This window comes from Pan troglodytes, chromosome 15 (genome assembly GCF_028858775.2).
Source record: "Pan troglodytes isolate AG18354 chromosome 15, NHGRI_mPanTro3-v2.0_pri, whole genome shotgun sequence".
Taxonomy (NCBI): domain Eukaryota; kingdom Metazoa; phylum Chordata; class Mammalia; order Primates; family Hominidae; genus Pan; species Pan troglodytes.
In genome coordinates this window covers 58,121,067-58,139,430 of record NC_072413.2, presented here as the reverse complement: position 1 = coordinate 58,139,430, position 18,364 = coordinate 58,121,067, and the positions used below count along the sequence as shown (strand labels likewise).

General features: G+C 36.1%; 1 protein-coding gene across 4 annotated transcripts in view; it reads right to left on the bottom strand.

The window, feature by feature from the left end:
• Positions 1–8,861: 8,861 nt before the first annotated feature.
• The window catches only part of PCNX4 (pecanex 4), a 43,195-nt gene continuing 33,692 nt past the window's right edge, over positions 8,862–18,364 (bottom strand). For all 4 annotated transcript variants that reach the window (XM_009427893.5, XM_016926938.4, XM_054666621.2 and 1 more), the window contains 2 exons: positions 17,835–18,021; positions 8,862–9,704 (listed from right to left, as the gene is read on the bottom strand). In XM_009427893.5, the coding sequence (XP_009426168.5) occupies positions 9,453–9,704; positions 17,835–18,021 (439 nt within the window). In that variant the 3' untranslated portion in view covers positions 8,862–9,452. The remainder of the gene's footprint in view (positions 9,705–17,834; positions 18,022–18,364) is intronic.

The following is an 18,364-nucleotide window of genomic DNA, read 5'->3' as shown; positions in this document are numbered from 1 at the left end:
GTAGAAGCAATGGAATAAATGCATACATAACAACATGGATATGTACTAGAGGCATAGTAATAAGTAAGTAAAGAAATAAAGAAGCAACGCTAACACAATACTGTTCACATACACAAATATATGTGCACAGAAGATAGTGCTCATTTTGCAAGAAAACATACAACCTAATTAGATATATATTTAGGTATGGTAATGGTTACTTAGGATGGGGAGGAAATGGGGTGAACTATGGGGATAAAATATAATAAAGAGAGGATTCTTGCGTGACCAGTGATGAAAACTGGAATAACATTATTTATTGAACACAACACACCAATTATAAGAATGAAAAGATTGGAATAATTCTAGAATGCCACAAAATAACATATGTCATGTGGCCTGGTACAGACTATAAGCATAATAGTTCAGAAAAGGGAGATTTGCAGATAGAATCATGTGGAAGCCCTTCCTGATGAAGGTATCACTTGCACTGGGCCTTGAAAGAAAGGAATTTAGACAGATGAAGAGAAGCTTCAGGAGGCCAGGTTCCAGGTCAGTTGTGTTTTATTCATCACTGAATCTCCAGTGCCTGCCTAGCATTGTGCCTGCTGATGTCTGTTCAACTACTCCAGCCAATGAATGGTAGAAGAGGTATATATAAATTAAAATCTTTAAAGATTCATCTGTATGGCATTTTTTTCTTTCTTTCTTTTTTTTTTTTTGGAGATGGAGTCTTACTGTGTCGCCCAGGCTAGAGTACAGTGGCACTATCTCAGTTCACCGCAATCTCTGCCTCCTGGGTTCAAGCGATCCTCCTGCCTCAACCTCCCAAGTAGCTGGGACTACAGGTGTGCACCACCATGCCCGGCTAAGTTTTGTATTTTTAGTAGAGACGGGGTTTCACCATGTTGGCCAGGCTGGTCTCAAACTCCTGACCTCAAATGATCCGCCCGCCCTGGCCTCCCAAAGTGCCACCGCTCCCAGCCTGTGTATGGTATTTTTCTATGGCATGTAATTTTCTGTACACACCCTCTTTCTTTCTTAGGCTTTTTTGTCAGCAGCCCAAGATGGAAAAGGCAGCTTTATGTCAAGGTTTGCCAAAGACAGTCAAGAGCTGTGAAAGCCAAATGTTCACATTTAACTTTTTAAAAGTATTTATTACTCGGCATCAATGTATTTCTTAATCATTATCCTGAGTGGACTTTTTAAGTAGGAAGAAAATGGTGTGTTCATTACTCCAAAGCTGAAACACAGTTGGGGTTGTGTAAGGTGACAGCAGGTGAGTTGGTAAAAGAGTTAGCAGAAGTGACGGCTTTCATTTCCTCGACTACTGGATTCACCAGTAAGCCACATGAGACCTCAGTCACAATCGGTAATTCAAAGGTAAATTTAAATGTAAATATCCTGTTATTTCTGACACCTTTACTGAGGTATAATTGATGTATGATAAACTGCATATATTTTAAGTGTACAATTTGGTAAGTTTTGCCATATGGCTACACTTGTGAACCATAACCACAATCAAGAGAGTAAACACATATATCAGCCCCAGAAGTTTCCCTTTGCCCTTTTGTAATCATTTCCCCTCGCCCACCCCATTCCAGGCAACCAATGATGTGCTTGCATTATTATAGATTAGTTTGCATTTTATAGTTTTACATAAATGTAATTATACACTTTGTACACATAAACTGCTGGCGGGAATGTCAAAAGGTACAATTAACTTGAAAAAGACTTTTAGCAGTTCCTTGAAAATTTAAATATACACTTATCATATGATTTAGCCATCCCAGTCCTAGGTATTTGCCCAAGAAATGAAAGCTTATGTCCACATAAAGACTTGTAAATGAATGCTCATAGCAGCTTTACATAATAGCCCAAAACTGGAACCAACAAATGTCCATCAACAGGTGAATGGTATAAACAAACTGTTATATTCTATACAATGCAGCACTACTCAGCGATAAAAAATAATGAATGATTGATACATAAAACAACATGGAAGAACCTCAAAGAAGCCAGGGCATCTGGGTCTGGAGATTTCTTTTATCAGGAGATTTTAAATTATGAATTTAATTCTTTAATGGTTATAGGATATTCAGATTATTTCATCTTGGTTGAGTTTTAGTAGTTTGTGGTTTTCAAGAATCAGATTATTTCTTCTAAGTTGTCATGTGTATAAGCCGAAAGTTACAGTATTTCCTCATTATCTTTTTAATGACTGCCTGATTTATAGCGATACTCATTTCATTCTTGATAATAATGATTTGTGTTTTTTCTTTTTGTCAGTCTTTCTACAGGTTTATGGATTTTGATTGTTTTTTGAAGAACCAGTTTTTTGTTTATGTATTTTTCTATTTGCAGTTTCATTGATTTCTGCTTTTTGTTATTTCCTTTCTTTTGCCTGCTTCGGGCTTATTTTGCTATTCTTTTTCTTGTTTCTTGTGGTGGGAACTTAGGTTATTGTGCTTAGACCTTTCCTCATTTCTAATATACTATCTTCCTAGGTATTCCCTGGGATGTAGGAGACAGCTCTAGGAGACACATGGGGTTGGCTATCTGGCTTTTGGAGAGACTTTGTTTGTCTACCACTAGAGTAAAAGGAGACTCTTTCAGGAAGGGAAGAGGACGGCTGCCTCTTTCATCTTTATAAGTAGGGAAAATTAATTTTCCCTGTCCCTTGCCTATGCAGTATTTGGCCACTTACATAGCCAAAATCCCATGAGTTCTTATCAGGTTGCTCTGGGGGATATGGACTAGTGCAAAGGCGGGCAGGTGCACTTGTTTACCCTGAGTAATAAGAAATCTGTCTCTGACCCTGAGCATCTTATGTGCATACTCAAGAAAAATAAAGATGAATATTAAAAAGCAAACTTTTTATGAGTGGATACTGGTTTATCAAATACTTTTTCTGGATCTACTGAAATATTATTTTTCTCCTTTCATTCTGTTAATGTGTTGAATCATATTGATTGATTTGCAACTATCACACCAACCTCACTTTTTCAGAAAGAAACCCAACTTGATTGTGATTTATTATTGTGTGTGTGTGGGGTGTGTGTGTGTGTGTGTGTGTATGTGTGTAGTTTAGTTTGCTAGTATTTTGTTTGGGATTTTTGCATTGATGTTGGGGGGAATGAAATAGGTCCCTTTCTCATAAAGTTTTTGCCAGGTTTTGGTATCTAGGTTTTCTGGCATCATAAAATGAGTTGGGGAGGGTTCCTGCATTTCTACTGCTCTTTATAAGAATTTAAGATTGTCTTTCCATTGACGAATCAATCCATCTAGGCTTGTTGTTTCACTATGGAAAAGCAAATAAAGTAACTATAGGTTCCATTTCTTTAGCAGATAGGGAACTACTCAAATTTTCTATTTTTTCATTTGTCAATTTTGGCTCTTCCATAGTTTAAAGAATTTGTTCACTTCATCTAAAATTTCCAACTAATTGGCATGAAGTTGTGCACATATTTTGTCAGATGACTCTAGGATTTGTAATATCCTTTCATTCCTGATATTGGTTGTTTGTGTTTCTTCCTTTTTCAGTCTACCAGACACTTATCAATTATCTTTTCAAAGAATCAACTTTTGGCTTAGTTGATCCACTTTATCTTCATTTTCTACTCCATTAATTCTTGTTCTTTATTATTTCCTTTATTTTCTTCAGGTTTAATTTGCTATTCTTAGAATATTTTAACTACTAGGTTCATTTTCAATCTTTTTTTTTAAATGTGCGTTTAAGACTATAAATTTCCTTCTATGCATGGCTTTAGGCGTCTACCATAAGTTTTGACATGTAGCACTTTCACTACTCAGTTCAAATATATTCTAATTTTCATTGTAATGTATTGTCTGATCCATGAGTTATTTAGAAGTGTATTTCTTAATTTATGAACTTAATAGAATTTTTCTATTTTTGAAATTATTATTGATTTCTAAGTGAATGATACATGGCCAAAGAATATATTCCATTCCTATGACTTGGAATATGGTCAGTTTTGATAAATATTCTATCTGCATTTGAAAATAATGTGTATTTTGCAGTTGTTGGGTATTCTGTTTCATATATGCCAATTAGGTTAAGTTTTAAAGTATTATTCCAATCTTTACATATTTACGTATTTTTGCATGGCTACTGTTCTGTTACTGAGTATATTAAAATCTGGGAATGCAGACTTGTCTTTTCTCATTTTAGTTCTGTTCATTCCTGCTTATATATTTGAGGCTATATTGTTAAATCATTAAAATATTAGACCTGTTGAAACTTTCTGGTGAATCAAATCTTTTATCATTACAAATTGTCTCCCTTTATAATACTTTTCACCTTAAGGTCTACATTGAATAATGTTGCAATAGCCACCACAGTCCCCTGCCCTACCGTTTTTGTTTTTTGTATTTCATACTATAATTTTTCCATTCTTGTTTACTTCCAACCTTTGTATTCCTATACTTAAGGCATCTCTTGCATAAAGGTACTTTGTGGGTTTTCTTTCTTTTCACTTTGATGATCTTTGCATTTAATTGGTACACTGTCTATTCATATGAATGTTGTAACTGATATTTAGATTTAAACCTCCTAATCTACTGTTTGATTTCTATTTGTCCTATTTGTTCTATATTTTCTCTCCCTTTTTGCCTTATTATTCCACTTTAGCCCTGTATTAGCTTTGTAGTTCTATGATTGTTTTATTTTGCTTTTTGCTGTTCTTCTGGTGGTTACCCTATAGATGACACAGCAGTCTAATATTATTTATACTTTAATCTTCTTTCTGATAATTCTAAGGACCTTAGAATTCCTGCACCAAATTTGTATATTATTGTCACATTTTAACATTATTTATTTTAACCTCGAAGACTATTTTATATAGTTAATATTCACTTAAACTGTATATATATATTTTTAAATTACTGTTCATTCCTACCTTTATCTCTAACCTTTTTCTGGGATCTTTTTCCTTCTGTCTGAAGAATACCCTTTACTATCACCTTTAATGACAAATCTGCTATTAAATTTGTTGTGTTTGAAAGTGTCTTTGCCTTCATTCTTGAAGAATTGTTTTTGGGGAAAGGCTGGGTATTGAATTCTAAAATTGCAGATATTTTCTTTCAGTAACCTGAAAATATCATGCCATTGATTTCTGCTTCCCATATTTTCTGTTGAGAAGTTAGCTGTCACAGTTTAATAAAATTGTGGCTCCTTTAAAAGTAATGTCTTTTATCATTGTCTGGCTCCTTTAATGATTTTCTTTTTGTGTTTTATTTTTTCTTAGGATGTGCTAAGGTGTAATTTTGTTTTTATTTATCATGCTTTGATCTTGCAGGTCTTCATGTCTTAAAAACTTGGAGAATTCTCAGTCATTATATCCTCACAGGTTGCTTCTGCCATATTCTCTCTTCTCCTGGAAATCCAGTTACGTGTATGTTAGATCTTCTCAAGTTAACTCTATGTCTCTTATACTCTCTACTATATTTTCCATTCTTCTGTCTCTTAGTTTTTCACATCTGGTATTTACTTCTGACATAACTTCTAGTTCACTAATTCTTACTTCACTGTATCCAGTTTCTATCAAATCTATTCACTGAATCCTTTTTTTTTTTTTTTTCTTTTTGAGATGGATTCTCGCTCTGTCACCCAGGCTGGAGTGCAGTGGCATGATCTTGGCTCACTGAAACCTCTGCCTCCCGGGTTCAAGTGATTCTCCTGCCTCAGCCTCCTGAGTAGCTGGGACTACAGGCACACACCACCACACCCGGTTATTTTTTTTTTAATTTTTAGTACAGATGGAGTTTCATTGTGTTAGCCAGGATGGTCTCGATCTCCTGACCTCATGATCCGCCCACCTCAGACTCCCAAAGTGCTGGGATTACAGGTGTGAGCCACCGCGCCCAGCCTATTCACTGAATTCTTAAACTTGATTAATGTACTTTTAAGTTGGGGACTTGTTGATTGATTCTTCTATATAGTTTCTGATTTTCTGCTGAAATTCTCAATCTTGTGTTTTAGATCTTTAAACACACTAAACATAGTAATTTTAGACCCTGTGTTGTATAGCTCATTATCTGGGTCCCCTGTGGCTCTGTCCCATCATCTGTCGCTTCTTTCGGATTTTCATCATGTTGCCTTGTTTCCTCAGATACCTTAAATAACTTTCCAACACCAAACATGAAAAGTTATAAAAATAACTCAAAAGATCAGTCCAGAGAGGATTTACATTTGCTCTGGGTAGCGGCTGCAGCAAAGGGTCACCTGAATCCAGTTTTGGGAAGTGAGAAGATCCTAACTGCATCTGGTTTTTCTTCACCCTTACAATTTGGATATGGTCCTTGGGGTCACAACCCAATGTATGGTCAGTTAACTAGGGTTCCTTTCCCCTCCCCTACTTCCTTGGAGAGTCTTGGTCTCCAGTTTTTGTCCCTCTAACTCAGCAGCAAGGCTGTTATAAGTGTTACTTAGCGTCTCAGACTCTCAACCACCTTATCCTGAATTGGCATGTCTCCTACAAGAAAAGCAGCCCAAATGCTGAGCTCAGGTCTCTAAGTTTCATTCTGTCTTAGATCTTAGTGATGTTATTCTTCACTGTCTTTTGGTTCTCTAATGCCTTTAAGCAGATTTTAAAATACTATTTTGCCTGGCATTGCTAGTTCTCTGAAATAGTTGGTATGAATGCACCACTAAAAGTTAGAAGTAGAAAAGTAGGTTTTAGGGAAAATTCAGTAACGTTAGTGTTAGTCCAAACTGCACCATTTTGTAAGCTCCCCGCTATTTTGCAGACCTTGATCAAAGTAAAACATTTCACAGGGGTTCGGGCAGTGAGAAACATGCTGCCTAACCACCTGACCACAAGGCGGAAAAAGGCCCAACCCAAGAAATATCCCTATCATATCTTGCTGGGCAAAGTTCCAAGGAATACTATGATGACATCCCACCACAACAAGGGCCAGAACCACCTCATGATGGGAGCATCTTATCAATATCCTGCCGGGCAGCAAGCCATACTGCCCAGACCCCTCTCACCCATGCCTATAAGTACGCCCAGCCTGTAAGCAGTGGTGGGCTCTGGCATTAAGCTGGTCCCCCACTTCTGTAGGTTTTATGCTGGACATAAAGTCTGCATTTGCTGTCAAGCTGCCCTGTGTGTGTCTTTCTTTAACTCTCACCTTCCCTTCAAAATCTAACAGTCAGTTTTTAATATACCAAGTGAAGATATCAAATAAGTGATATATATAGGTTGAGTGTAAGAAGAGAGGTTGGGTTAGGTACATATATTTGATCATCATCAATTTATTGATGATATTTCAAGTCTTGAAGTAGATGAGATTATCTATGGTGATTGCAGAAACACAAAGGGGGGCCCAGAATCAATTGTTGAGAAATTCTAAAATTTAGAGGTCAGGTAGAAGAGGAGAGGCAGCAAAGATGTTTGAGGAGTTGCTAGGAAGATAAGAAGAAAACAAAGATAATGTAGTGTCAGGAAAGTTCAAAAGAAAACACAAAAGCTGCTTCAAGGAATGGTCAAATGTGTCAATTACTACTAGCTGGTTTGACAATAAAAAGGTCAATAGTGACCTTAATAAAAACTTTTTTTTTTTTAATTTGGGGGAGTCATGGAGATGGGATCCAGATTGGAATGATTTGACAAGTAAATGAAAGAGAAAACCTGGCTATGAATGAAATGGAGATATGGGAGCACTTTGAGGAGGATGCAAGGTTAAGCGAAGGCATAGCTTGGCATTATTATCACAGTGAAAATCTCTAAACAACTTAAAATTCACATTATTTGGGGGACAGTAGTCCAATAAATAATATCTATCAATGGAATTTTATGCTGTCATTAAAAGTGATAATTATGGCTGGGCACGGTGGCTCACGCCTGTAATCCCAGCACTTTGGGAGGCTGAGGCGGGCGGAGCATGAGGTCAGGAATTCGAGACCAGCCTGGCCAACATGGTGAAACTCTGTCTCTACTAAAAATACAAAAATTAGCCGGCGTGGTGGCACGTGCCTTTAATCCCAGCTACTCAGGAGGCTGAGCCAGGAGAATCGCTTGAACCCAGAAGGCGGAGGTTGCAGTGAGCTGAGATCGTGCCACTGCACCCCAGCCTGGGTGACAGAGCGAGATTCCATCTCGGAAAAAAAAAAGCTGATAATTACAAAGTACTTTTAATGACATGAGAAAATATTTCTACATGACAAAGATATAAAGGTGTACAGCTAGCAAATCTCAATCATGTAAATTAAATCATAAGTCTGAGATGTAAACTCAGAGTAATACAAAATCCTATCTTAGTAACTGTACTATATTACCTCCAAAAAAAGAATAACATACAAATCTCTTGAATTCATTAACTGAAAATTGGTCCAAAAAGTTTATCCTTTAACATTGTTAGAGTGAACTGGTCCACATACTAAATAAATAGAATACTAATAACAACTTAACTGGTACATTTCATATAATTTGAATGATTTCTAAGGAGAATACATTATTATAAATCTAGGGGGCTCCTACTGATTTCATTGGAAATTAAGTAAGAATTAGAGGAAACTGATCTCTCAACTGATGTGGATTCATTGTTAATCCCCCTTACATGTATCTGTAAAACGTTCCTAAGCAAGAAGAGAATGAAAATAAAATTCAGATCGTATTATAAAAATTTTCTTCCATCTCCTTCTGACTTTAGTTCATATACCTGAAGACACTAGTAACTGGTAGTCCTGTTGGGTAAATCATTTTTCAGAAGCAGTAAATTCAGTTGAAAGAAATACATAATGAGTCAGATATATGCTTTAGTAGTCATATGCAGATTACCCTAACATTGCTCTTCCTGTGAATATTCACATGATGAATGGGATGAACCCTGCTCCTTTCACATATATTAAAAGGATATTTGAAAAGGAAGGAAAATATTTTATTAAAAGTTTTTTAAAGTTTATGAATTGAAGTCTATGAAAACAAACTACTTGATACAAAAACATTCAGATATTAGATGTTAAAATAAATCAGCACATTTGAAAATACTATAAATTATATTTCAAACAAATATATACACATTATGTTAACCTTCAACAGGATCCATTAACACTACTTAGAACACTGATATGTTTATCTTTTAAGTATGTAAAAATTACATAGCTGTTAACTTTGTATGGCAATTCACCTATAACACATTTAAGAAAGCATTACAAAATTCATTATATAATAATTCTACAAAAGTTTTCTCATATTTACCAAAGCCTACTAAAGTCCAGAGGGCACAAATATTGGCCAAATAGTTCTTTTATCTTAGACATAAAGATGTTTTTGCTGTTTTTTAGAACCATTAAGATGGCTAAGAGAACCAACTTTATGGAGCTTAGCTGTTCTCAGGCATCTGAATGGGGGTGTGGAGAAGTCCTCAAGTTACAAGAATCACAGTTACTTTTTTAGGATGAAAAAATAAAAACATTGCATTTGATGACATTACAGTCAAAATGAGCTCTAATACAAATGTATATGGAGAGGTTTTGAAGAATAAATCGGATATCCCAGGGGAGGTTCTGCTGCTTGTACCGTAAGATTTCTTAAAAGTAGTGGATGAGCTTGTATACTATAACGTTCTTCATCATCGTTTGTGGCATAAAGTAATTCCCATGAAAGATTGGCCCACTGACCTCTAACAGCTTCAGGATTTAACTTTCCCACTTGGATCAATAATTCTTGAAGGCTAAGTACTCTCCCAGTGTAAATTCCCTTTAAAGTAAAAAGAGTAGGAGGAGGAGAAAAAGAAAAGAGATTCCATTTAGGTCTTTATATTTTATTCATAAACTTAGAGAAAAATTGCATTGTAATTAGGCAAACTTTTCCCAAGTTCAAAAAACAGAAAGTAGTGTTTAAAAATGTACACAAGTTGCCTGTATTCAGAATCAAGAATTACCTCTACTTCCTTGGTTCTTTAAATAAAAGTTTCCTGGCAGCCATTTCAATCACCATTAGGCAAAATCTTAGTCATTTCTCTTTGTCTGCCTTTTCTGATCTGTTGCCTCAGCGATGCATAGTCATAAATACTATTTGGTGGTGAATGATATAATAGGCTCTTTTTAAAGAAACAGCTTTGTTGAGATATAATTCACATTCCATACAATTCACATTTACTTACTATATGCAATTCAGTGGTTTTTATTATAGTCACAGATACGTGCAACCATCACCACAGTTAAGTTTTAAAACATCATAACCTCAAGAAGCATCCTTGTACTCTTTAGTTATCACCATCCTATCTCCTCACTGACCATTCCCTAAGCAACCACTAACATACTTTCTATCTTTATAGACTGGCCTGTTCTGTAAATTTCACTTGAAATGAATCATATAATATGTGGTCTTTTGTGACCGATTTCTTTCACTTAGCGTATTTTCAAGGTTCATCTATGTTGTAGCATGTATCAGTACCTTATTCCTTTTTATGGCAGAATAATATTCCATCATATGGATATAATAAAATTTGTTTTCAGCAATTGATGTACAGTTGGTTTGTTTCCACCTTATAGCAATTAAGAATAATGTTGCTATAAACATTCATGTACAAGGTTTCATGTGGATTTATGTTTTTATTTCTCTTAGGTATACATACTTAGGGATAGAACTGCTAGGTCATATGTCAACTCTATGCTTAACTATTTGAGAAACTGCCAGAATGTTTTCCAAAGTGGCTGTACCATTTTACATTCCCAAGAGCAGAAGAGGGTTCCAATTTCTCCACATCTTGTTAACACTTATTTTCAGACCTTTTGATTTTAGCCATCCTGTGTGTGTGAAGTGTTATTTTATTGTAGTTTTGATTTGCACTTCCCTGATGACTAATTACACGGAGCACTTCTCATGTACTTATTGGCAACTTGTACATCCTCTTTAAACAAATGTCTATATAGATCCTTTGTCCACATTAAAATCTATTTATCTTTTTATTATAGAGTTGTAAGTTTTTTTTTATATATTCTAGTAACAGTCCCTTATCAGATATGGGCAAATATTTTTCCCATTCTGTGAGTTGTCTTTTTACTTTTTTGATGGTGTCCTTTGAGGAACAGAAGTTTTTACTTTTGATGAAGTCATATTTATCTATTTTTCTTTTGTTTCTCATGCTTTTGGTGTCATATCTAAGAATCTATTGCCAAGTTTAAGGTCATGAAGATTTACCCTTATGTTTCCTTCTAAGATTTGTATGGCTCTTATGTTTAGGTCTTTGATGTATTTTTGAGTTATTTTTAAAATACCGTATATAAAGTAAGGTCTGTAGTGGGTTAAATAGCATCTATTTGAAGTTACCTGTGAATGTGACCTTATTTGGAATGGGTACTTTGCAGATGTAATTGAAGATTTAGAGATGAGATCATCCTGGATTTAGGTGGGTCCTAAAGCCAGTGACTGACATCCTTATAAAAGAAAGTAGTGGTAGAATTGACACATGAGAGTATAGAGAATAAGGCCATGTAAATATGGAGACAGAGACTGGAGTTACTCAGCCATAGCCAAAGAATGTTAAGGGCCACCAGAAGCTGGAAGAGGCCAGGAGAGATTCTTTCCTAGAGCCATTAGAGGAAGCGTGGCTCTACTGGCACCTTGGCTTCAGCCTTCTAACCTTTAGAACTATGAGAGAATAAATTTCCATTTTTTAAAAAGTCACCCAGTTTGTGGTAATAATTGTTGCAGCAGCTCTGGGAAACTTATACTAGTAATCCAACATTATTCTTTTGAATGTTGCTATCGGAAGATGATTTCCCCAGTGAATGGTCTTGGCATCCTTGTTGAAAATTAGCTGGCTAAAGACCCATGGGTTTATTTCTGGATCCTCAATTCAATTCCACTGATTTATATGTCTATCATTATGCCAGTACCATACTGTTTTGATTATTGTTTCACGTAAGTTTTGAAACTTGGAAGTATGAGTCGGCCAATTTTCTTTTTCAAGATTGTTCTGGCTATTCAGGGTCTCTTGAAATTCCATATAAATTTTAGAAAATCAACTTGTCAATTTCCAGAAAGAAGCCAACTGGAATTCTGAAAAGGACTGTGTTGAATCTGTAGATATATTTGGAGAGTATTGCCATCTTAACAATATTATTTTGATTTATGAACACTGGATGTTTATTTATTTATATATTTTTCTCTTTTAACAATGTTTTGTAGTTTTCAGAGTGTAAGATCTGTACTACTACTGTTCAATTTTTCCTAAGTATTTTATTCTTTTTGATGCTATTTTAAGTGGGATTTCCTTAACTTCATTTTTGGTTTGTTCACTGCTAGTGTGTAGAAATTCACCAGATTTTTGTATGTTGATCTTATATCTTGCAACCATCCTGAATTTGTTAATCAGTTCTAAGCTTTTTAGTTGATTCCTTAGATATTCTATACATTAAGATCATGTCATCTGTGAATAGAGATAATTTTACTTCTTCCTAATCTGAATGCCTTTTATTTCTTTTTCTTGCCTAATTACTCTGGTGTCTTAGCTCAGGCTGGTATAACTAAATACCATAGACTAGGTGACTTAAAGAAGAGACATTTATTTCTCATAGTTCTAGAGGCTGGGAAGTCCAACATCGGGGTGGTTTCATGGCTGGGTTCTGATGAGGGCTATCCTCCTAGCTCATGGATAGCCATCTTCTTATCCTGTTCTACAGCAGAAAGACAGGAAGCTGTGGGTGTCTCTTCCTCTTCCTATAAGGGCACTAATCCCATCATGGGGCTCCATGCTCACGATCTCATCTAAGCCTAATTACCTCCCACAGGCCCCACCTCCTACTACCATCAGGCTGGTCTCAAACTCCTGACTTCAGGTGATCCGCCTGCCTCGGCCTCCCAAAGTGCTGGGATTACAGGTGTGAACCACTGCACCCAGCCTTATGTTAACCTTAAAAAAAAAATGCTATTTCTCTTTCTTCCTGTAGATTCAAGAATCCAGAAATGAATTATCTGGATTCATTTCCTTTATCCAGTACAGCTTTGCCTCTACTGGCTTCCTTTGTGCAATTATTAGCAAATTACATTCCTATATGTTATAGGCCCAACAATACATGAATACATATTGTTTTAGGCTTCAACATATAAATTCGGGGCGTACATAAACATTCAGTCCATACCACCTGGCTAGAAGTTCTAGTACAATGTTTAATAAAAGTGGTAAGGGTAGACATTCTTGTCTTCTTGATCTTAGGGGTAAGCATCCAATCTTCACCAATAATTATGATGTTCACTGTGAGTTTTTCATAGAGGTTCAGGTTGAAGAAGTTCCCTTCTTTCCTATTTTGTTTTTACTATGAAAGGGTGTGGGATTTTGTTAAATAGTTTTTTTATATCTACCGAGATGATCATGTGGTTTGTGTCTTTTATTTTATATATGACATATTTATATATTAATAAAAATTATAATTTTATATATCATAGCGCTTCCTGTGCTCAAGCAATCTTCCCACTTCAGCCTCCAGAGTAGCTGGGACTACAGGAACATACCACCATGTATGGATAATTTTGTTTATTTTTTTTTAGAGACAAGGTCGTACTATGTTGCCCAGGCTAGTCTTGAACTCCTGGACTCAAGTGATTCACCTGCCTTGGCCTCCCAAAGTGCTGGGATTACAGGCATTTTCTTAAATCCAATCTGATAATCTCTGCCTTTCATTTGGATTATTTAATCCATTCCCATTAATTTTATTACTGAAATAGCCGAATTTTGCCTGTCATTTTCCTTTGTTTTCTTTGTCTCGTATCTTTTTTATCCCTTTTTCTTAACTTTTATCCCTTTTGTGACTTTCTCTCGTATTAAGTGACTATTTTGTAATATGCCATTTAAATTTCTTTAATGATTGTTTTCACTTTTTTTCTCAGTTATTTCCTCAATGGTTGACTAAAGCTTACTATCTCTGTCTTACAAGATTCAGCCTCAGATTTACACTAATTTTGGTGAAGCAGAAATATTACTCTTACAACGTTCTAGTTCCTTTTCTTCCCTTCTGTGGTATTGTTATACATATCGCATTATAAACGTTACAAATCCAACAGTACATAGTTATAATTATCACTTTATATAATTTTATGCCTTTAAAAGAAGCTGAGAGAAAAGGGAGCAAGTATACATTTATTGTGTTTGTTATATTAATTATTTTTTAGAGACAGGGTCTTGCTCCATCACCTAGGATGGAGTGCAGTGGTGCAATCATAGCTCACTATAACATGAACACCTGGCTCAAGTAGTCCTCCCACCTCAGCCTCTCAAGTGGTAGCTAGGACTACAAATGCACGCCACCACACCTGGCTAATTTTTATTTTTTGTAGAGATGGGCTCTTGCTATGTTGCCCAGACTGGTCTCAAACTCCTGGTCTCAAAGCAATCCTCCTGCCTTGGCCTCCCAAAGTGCTGGGATTACAGTCATAAGTTACCATGCCCAGCCTTGTTATGTTACCCTTTTTTTTTTTTTTTTTTGAGATGGAGTCTCGCTCTTGTTGCCCAGGCTGGAGTGCAGTGGTGCAATCTCGGCTCACTGCAACCTCCACCTTCTGGGTTCAAGCGATTCTCCTGCCTCAGCCTCCCAAGTAGCTGGGATTACAGGCGCCCGAGTAGCTGGGATTACAGGCACCCACCACCACACCCAGCTAATTTTTTTTGTAGTTTTAGTAGAGACAAGGTTTCACCATGTTGGCCAGGCTGGTCTCAAACTCCTGACTTCAGGTGATCCGCCTGCCGCGGCCTCCCAAAGTGCTGGGATTACAGGTGTGAACCACTGCGCCCAGCCTTATGTTAACCTTAAAAAAAAAATGCTATTTCTCTTTCTTCCTGTAGATTCAAGAATCCAGAAATGAATTATCTGGATTAATTTCCTTTATCCAGTACAGCTTTGCCCCTACTGGCTTCCTTCGTGCAATTCTTAGCAAATTACATTCCTATATGTTATAGACCCAACAATACATGAATACATATTGTTTTATAGAATTGCTTTTCAAATGAGTTAAGAGAAGAAATATGCCTTTTTATTGTTTTTTATAATTACAGAGTTACATTTATTGGTGCTGTTTTTGTGTGAATTTGAATTATTGTCTGTGGTCACTTACTTTCAGCCTGAAGAACTCTAGTATTTCTTGTAAGGTGGGTCTGGTAGCAAAAAATTCTGTTTTTGTTTATCTGGGAATTTCTTTATTTTGCTTTCATTTTTGAAAGATCACTTTGCTAGATATAGGGTCCTTGGTTAACCTTTCCATTTTGGGGTTTTCTTTAGGGGGCACTTTGAATATGTCATTCCATGCTTCTGGCCTCCATTGCTTCTGATGACAAATGAGAATTTTATATGACTTTCCTTAAAATGTACAAGTAGTTTTTACTTGGTGCTTTCAAGGTTTTCTCCTGGTCTTTGGATTTCCACATTTTTACTATGATGTATTTGCCTGCGGATCTCTTTGCATTTATTCTAAAGTTCACTGAAGTTCCCGGATGTGTGGATTAATGTTTTACAATAAATTTAAGAAGTTTCAGCCATTATTTCATCAAATAATTTTTTTTCTCCCTTCCCTCTCTCTCCTCTCCTTCCGATACTAAGTGTATGTTGGAGCAGTTAATGGTGTCCCACGTTTCTCTGAAGCTCTCTTCCTTTTTATTCATTCTTTTCTCTTCTTTGGATTGCATAATCTCTATAGATCTAGAATCTTCAAGTTCACTAATTCTTTCTTCTGCCAGTTTAAATCTACTGTTGAGCCCCTCTAGTGGAATTTTTCATTTGGTTCTTTTTTATAATTTCTATCTCTACATACATTCTCTATTTGATGTGATTGTCACCATACTGTCCTTTATTTCTTCAACCATGATTTCCTTTGGTTCTATGAACATATTTATAATGACTACTATGAAATCTTTTATTAAATCTGACATCTGTTCCCTCTTACAGGCAAGCCTGGTTGTCTGCTTTTTACCCCCGATATATGGGTTAGACTTTCTCATTTTTTTGCATATCTCAACTTTTTGTTGAAAATTGGATATTCCAGGTAACACTGTAGAAATTCTGGGTGCTGGTCCTCTTCATTCCTAACTCCAGGGCTTGTTATTATTATGTACTTGTTTGTTTAGTGATTGGCTGGCTTATTGTAGTGAAGTCAATCCCTGTCTGCTCCCTACCATCCCCTGCCCAGTTTGAAGTCTCAGATATGGCCTCTCATAGAGTACAGCCAAATTGTGAATGCACACAGTTACCTTGGGATGGTTTTGGCAGGGCTATCTTGTCTGTTAAGTGTTCATACCCAGCTATTAAGCTCCACCGATTGCAAGCTGGTTACTCTATGTTTTCAACAAAGACCTGGGGCATAAATTGCTCCACAGACTGATCCAATTAAATGTGAACTCCTTGAAAGGAATAGCTTTTGATGTGTTTGAGATTTGTTCTGATCCCAGGAAGGCTCTTTGCTCTTTCTTCCCCTGAAAAAAATCTAGCCAGTTTACAGTTTAGCTTAATGAACCTACCAGTCTCCTAAATATTAGTTTGCACCACAACCTCCACCATTTATGTTGTTTTCTTTTTTTGACACTATCATAAAACAGCAAGTCCTCCATTGTTTTCAAGAACATTTTGGGCTTTAATGTGTCTACACTCTGTTGCAGATAAATCAGTTCCTCTGGGAAGAAGAGATTCAGAGCTTTTGTTGTGTTAATAATTTGCTTCTCCCACTGGGCAAAATCTCTGAGCCAGAGTTCTGGGCGATAGCATGCTTCTCTCTTGAGCGACACTTCTGCTTTAGGAGATAAGCATTTGGTGGAGGGAAGGAGTAGCCTCAGGTCTCTCTAGCTTGCCTCTCCCAGCATAGGACCTCCACATTATGAGTGGGCAAGAGTGATCAAGGCCCCAGTATTTTCAGTGGCATCACACCCAAGATAAAGTCTCCATCCCCTAAGTGCGGTTGGCCAGAAGGGAATCTTTACTTGGACATCACATGCCTGGAATCCAGCCTCAGCAACAGGTAGCTGGGACAGGATTAAAAATGTTGAACTCCTGCCCTTCCTAGGAAACAGTCCTCCAACTGGGAGCTGACAGAGAAGAGAGCCTACGTTCTGGGTTGTACCAGTCTGAGGGGAGATTCCATCTTGCTGAGGTTCAGGTAGGGTAGGTCTTGGTTCAAATACTGCAGTCTCTTGCTATTCTCACTGGGTTTTAGCAGATTTCTTTGAATAAATGTGTTCATTTGCTGTATGCCCTTAGGAGACTTTCTAAGACTTTAAATGGTTATTTAAAAAAATTTTTTTCATCAGTTTCACTGGGGAGTGCATTTGCAGAGCTCCTCAAACCAGAATGCCAGACAGACAAAACCATGATAAGCTCATAACATTGAATCTTTCATGTTGTGTACACTTGACAACATTTTAAATGCAATAAGAACAAGTACTAAATCTTAAAGAGTCATCCCCTATTTTAAGTCTCTGGATTTTCATAGGTTAGGTTTGCTTCAATACAGTATAAATGTCAGCAAAATACTTTGCCACTTACAGATAAATTTTTCTAGGAGTCAAATCCAAGTGATGATTCATACACTTGAACATAGGAATACAATCCATTTAATGAAATATGTTATAGCATACTACACATACTTAGCTCTCTTATAGGTCAGGCATTGCACTATGGCTACACAGCATTTTTAATTGGCTCCTCTTCAGTTGGCAAAAGTAGAGAAATCAGCTATTCTAGAGTTCATCTAGCTTAGCCAAAAAGTCATGATTACAAATGCCTTAAAACTATAATATATCACAGCTATAACGTTATATCATTTATCACTTAGTTCAAATACTTTATAACTTATATCCATTCTTTAAAGTTAGTATATATAAGTTTAAAAATTTTTTAACCTTACCATATTAGAATCATACCCCAGAGAAAACAAGTATGGCTTTTCTTGTAAAATTGCTTCCTTCCACTTTTCATCAGATACCAAACCAATGTACCAGTCACGTTCATATTCTTCAAGGTACTTAATCAGTTCTCTAAAGTCTTCTATTGGACCTAAACTTGCTTTATCAATCATTAGTTTCAGAGTATACCTAAAAAAAATGGAGAACCGAAGAATTTTAGAATATTTGCTGTCAACTTTAAAGATCAAATAGATTTTGTTAAATCAATATTTTAAGACATTGAACTGAAATCATATCTATTTCAGATAAAAAGTGGAGGAAGAAATGATGCAGTTAAGGTGAAGAAATCAGAAAGCCATAAAAAAACCAGGTTTTCCATATAAACAAAACCAAAGGAAGCACAAATTAAAGTGTACCCTTGATACAATCACACTACACATGAAACATTTTTTTCATTTTGAGGAAAGTAAATTTTAAAAAACTAGAAACGAATAACTGTCTTCTTGTATGTGATTTAGAAAAATCAGTATTT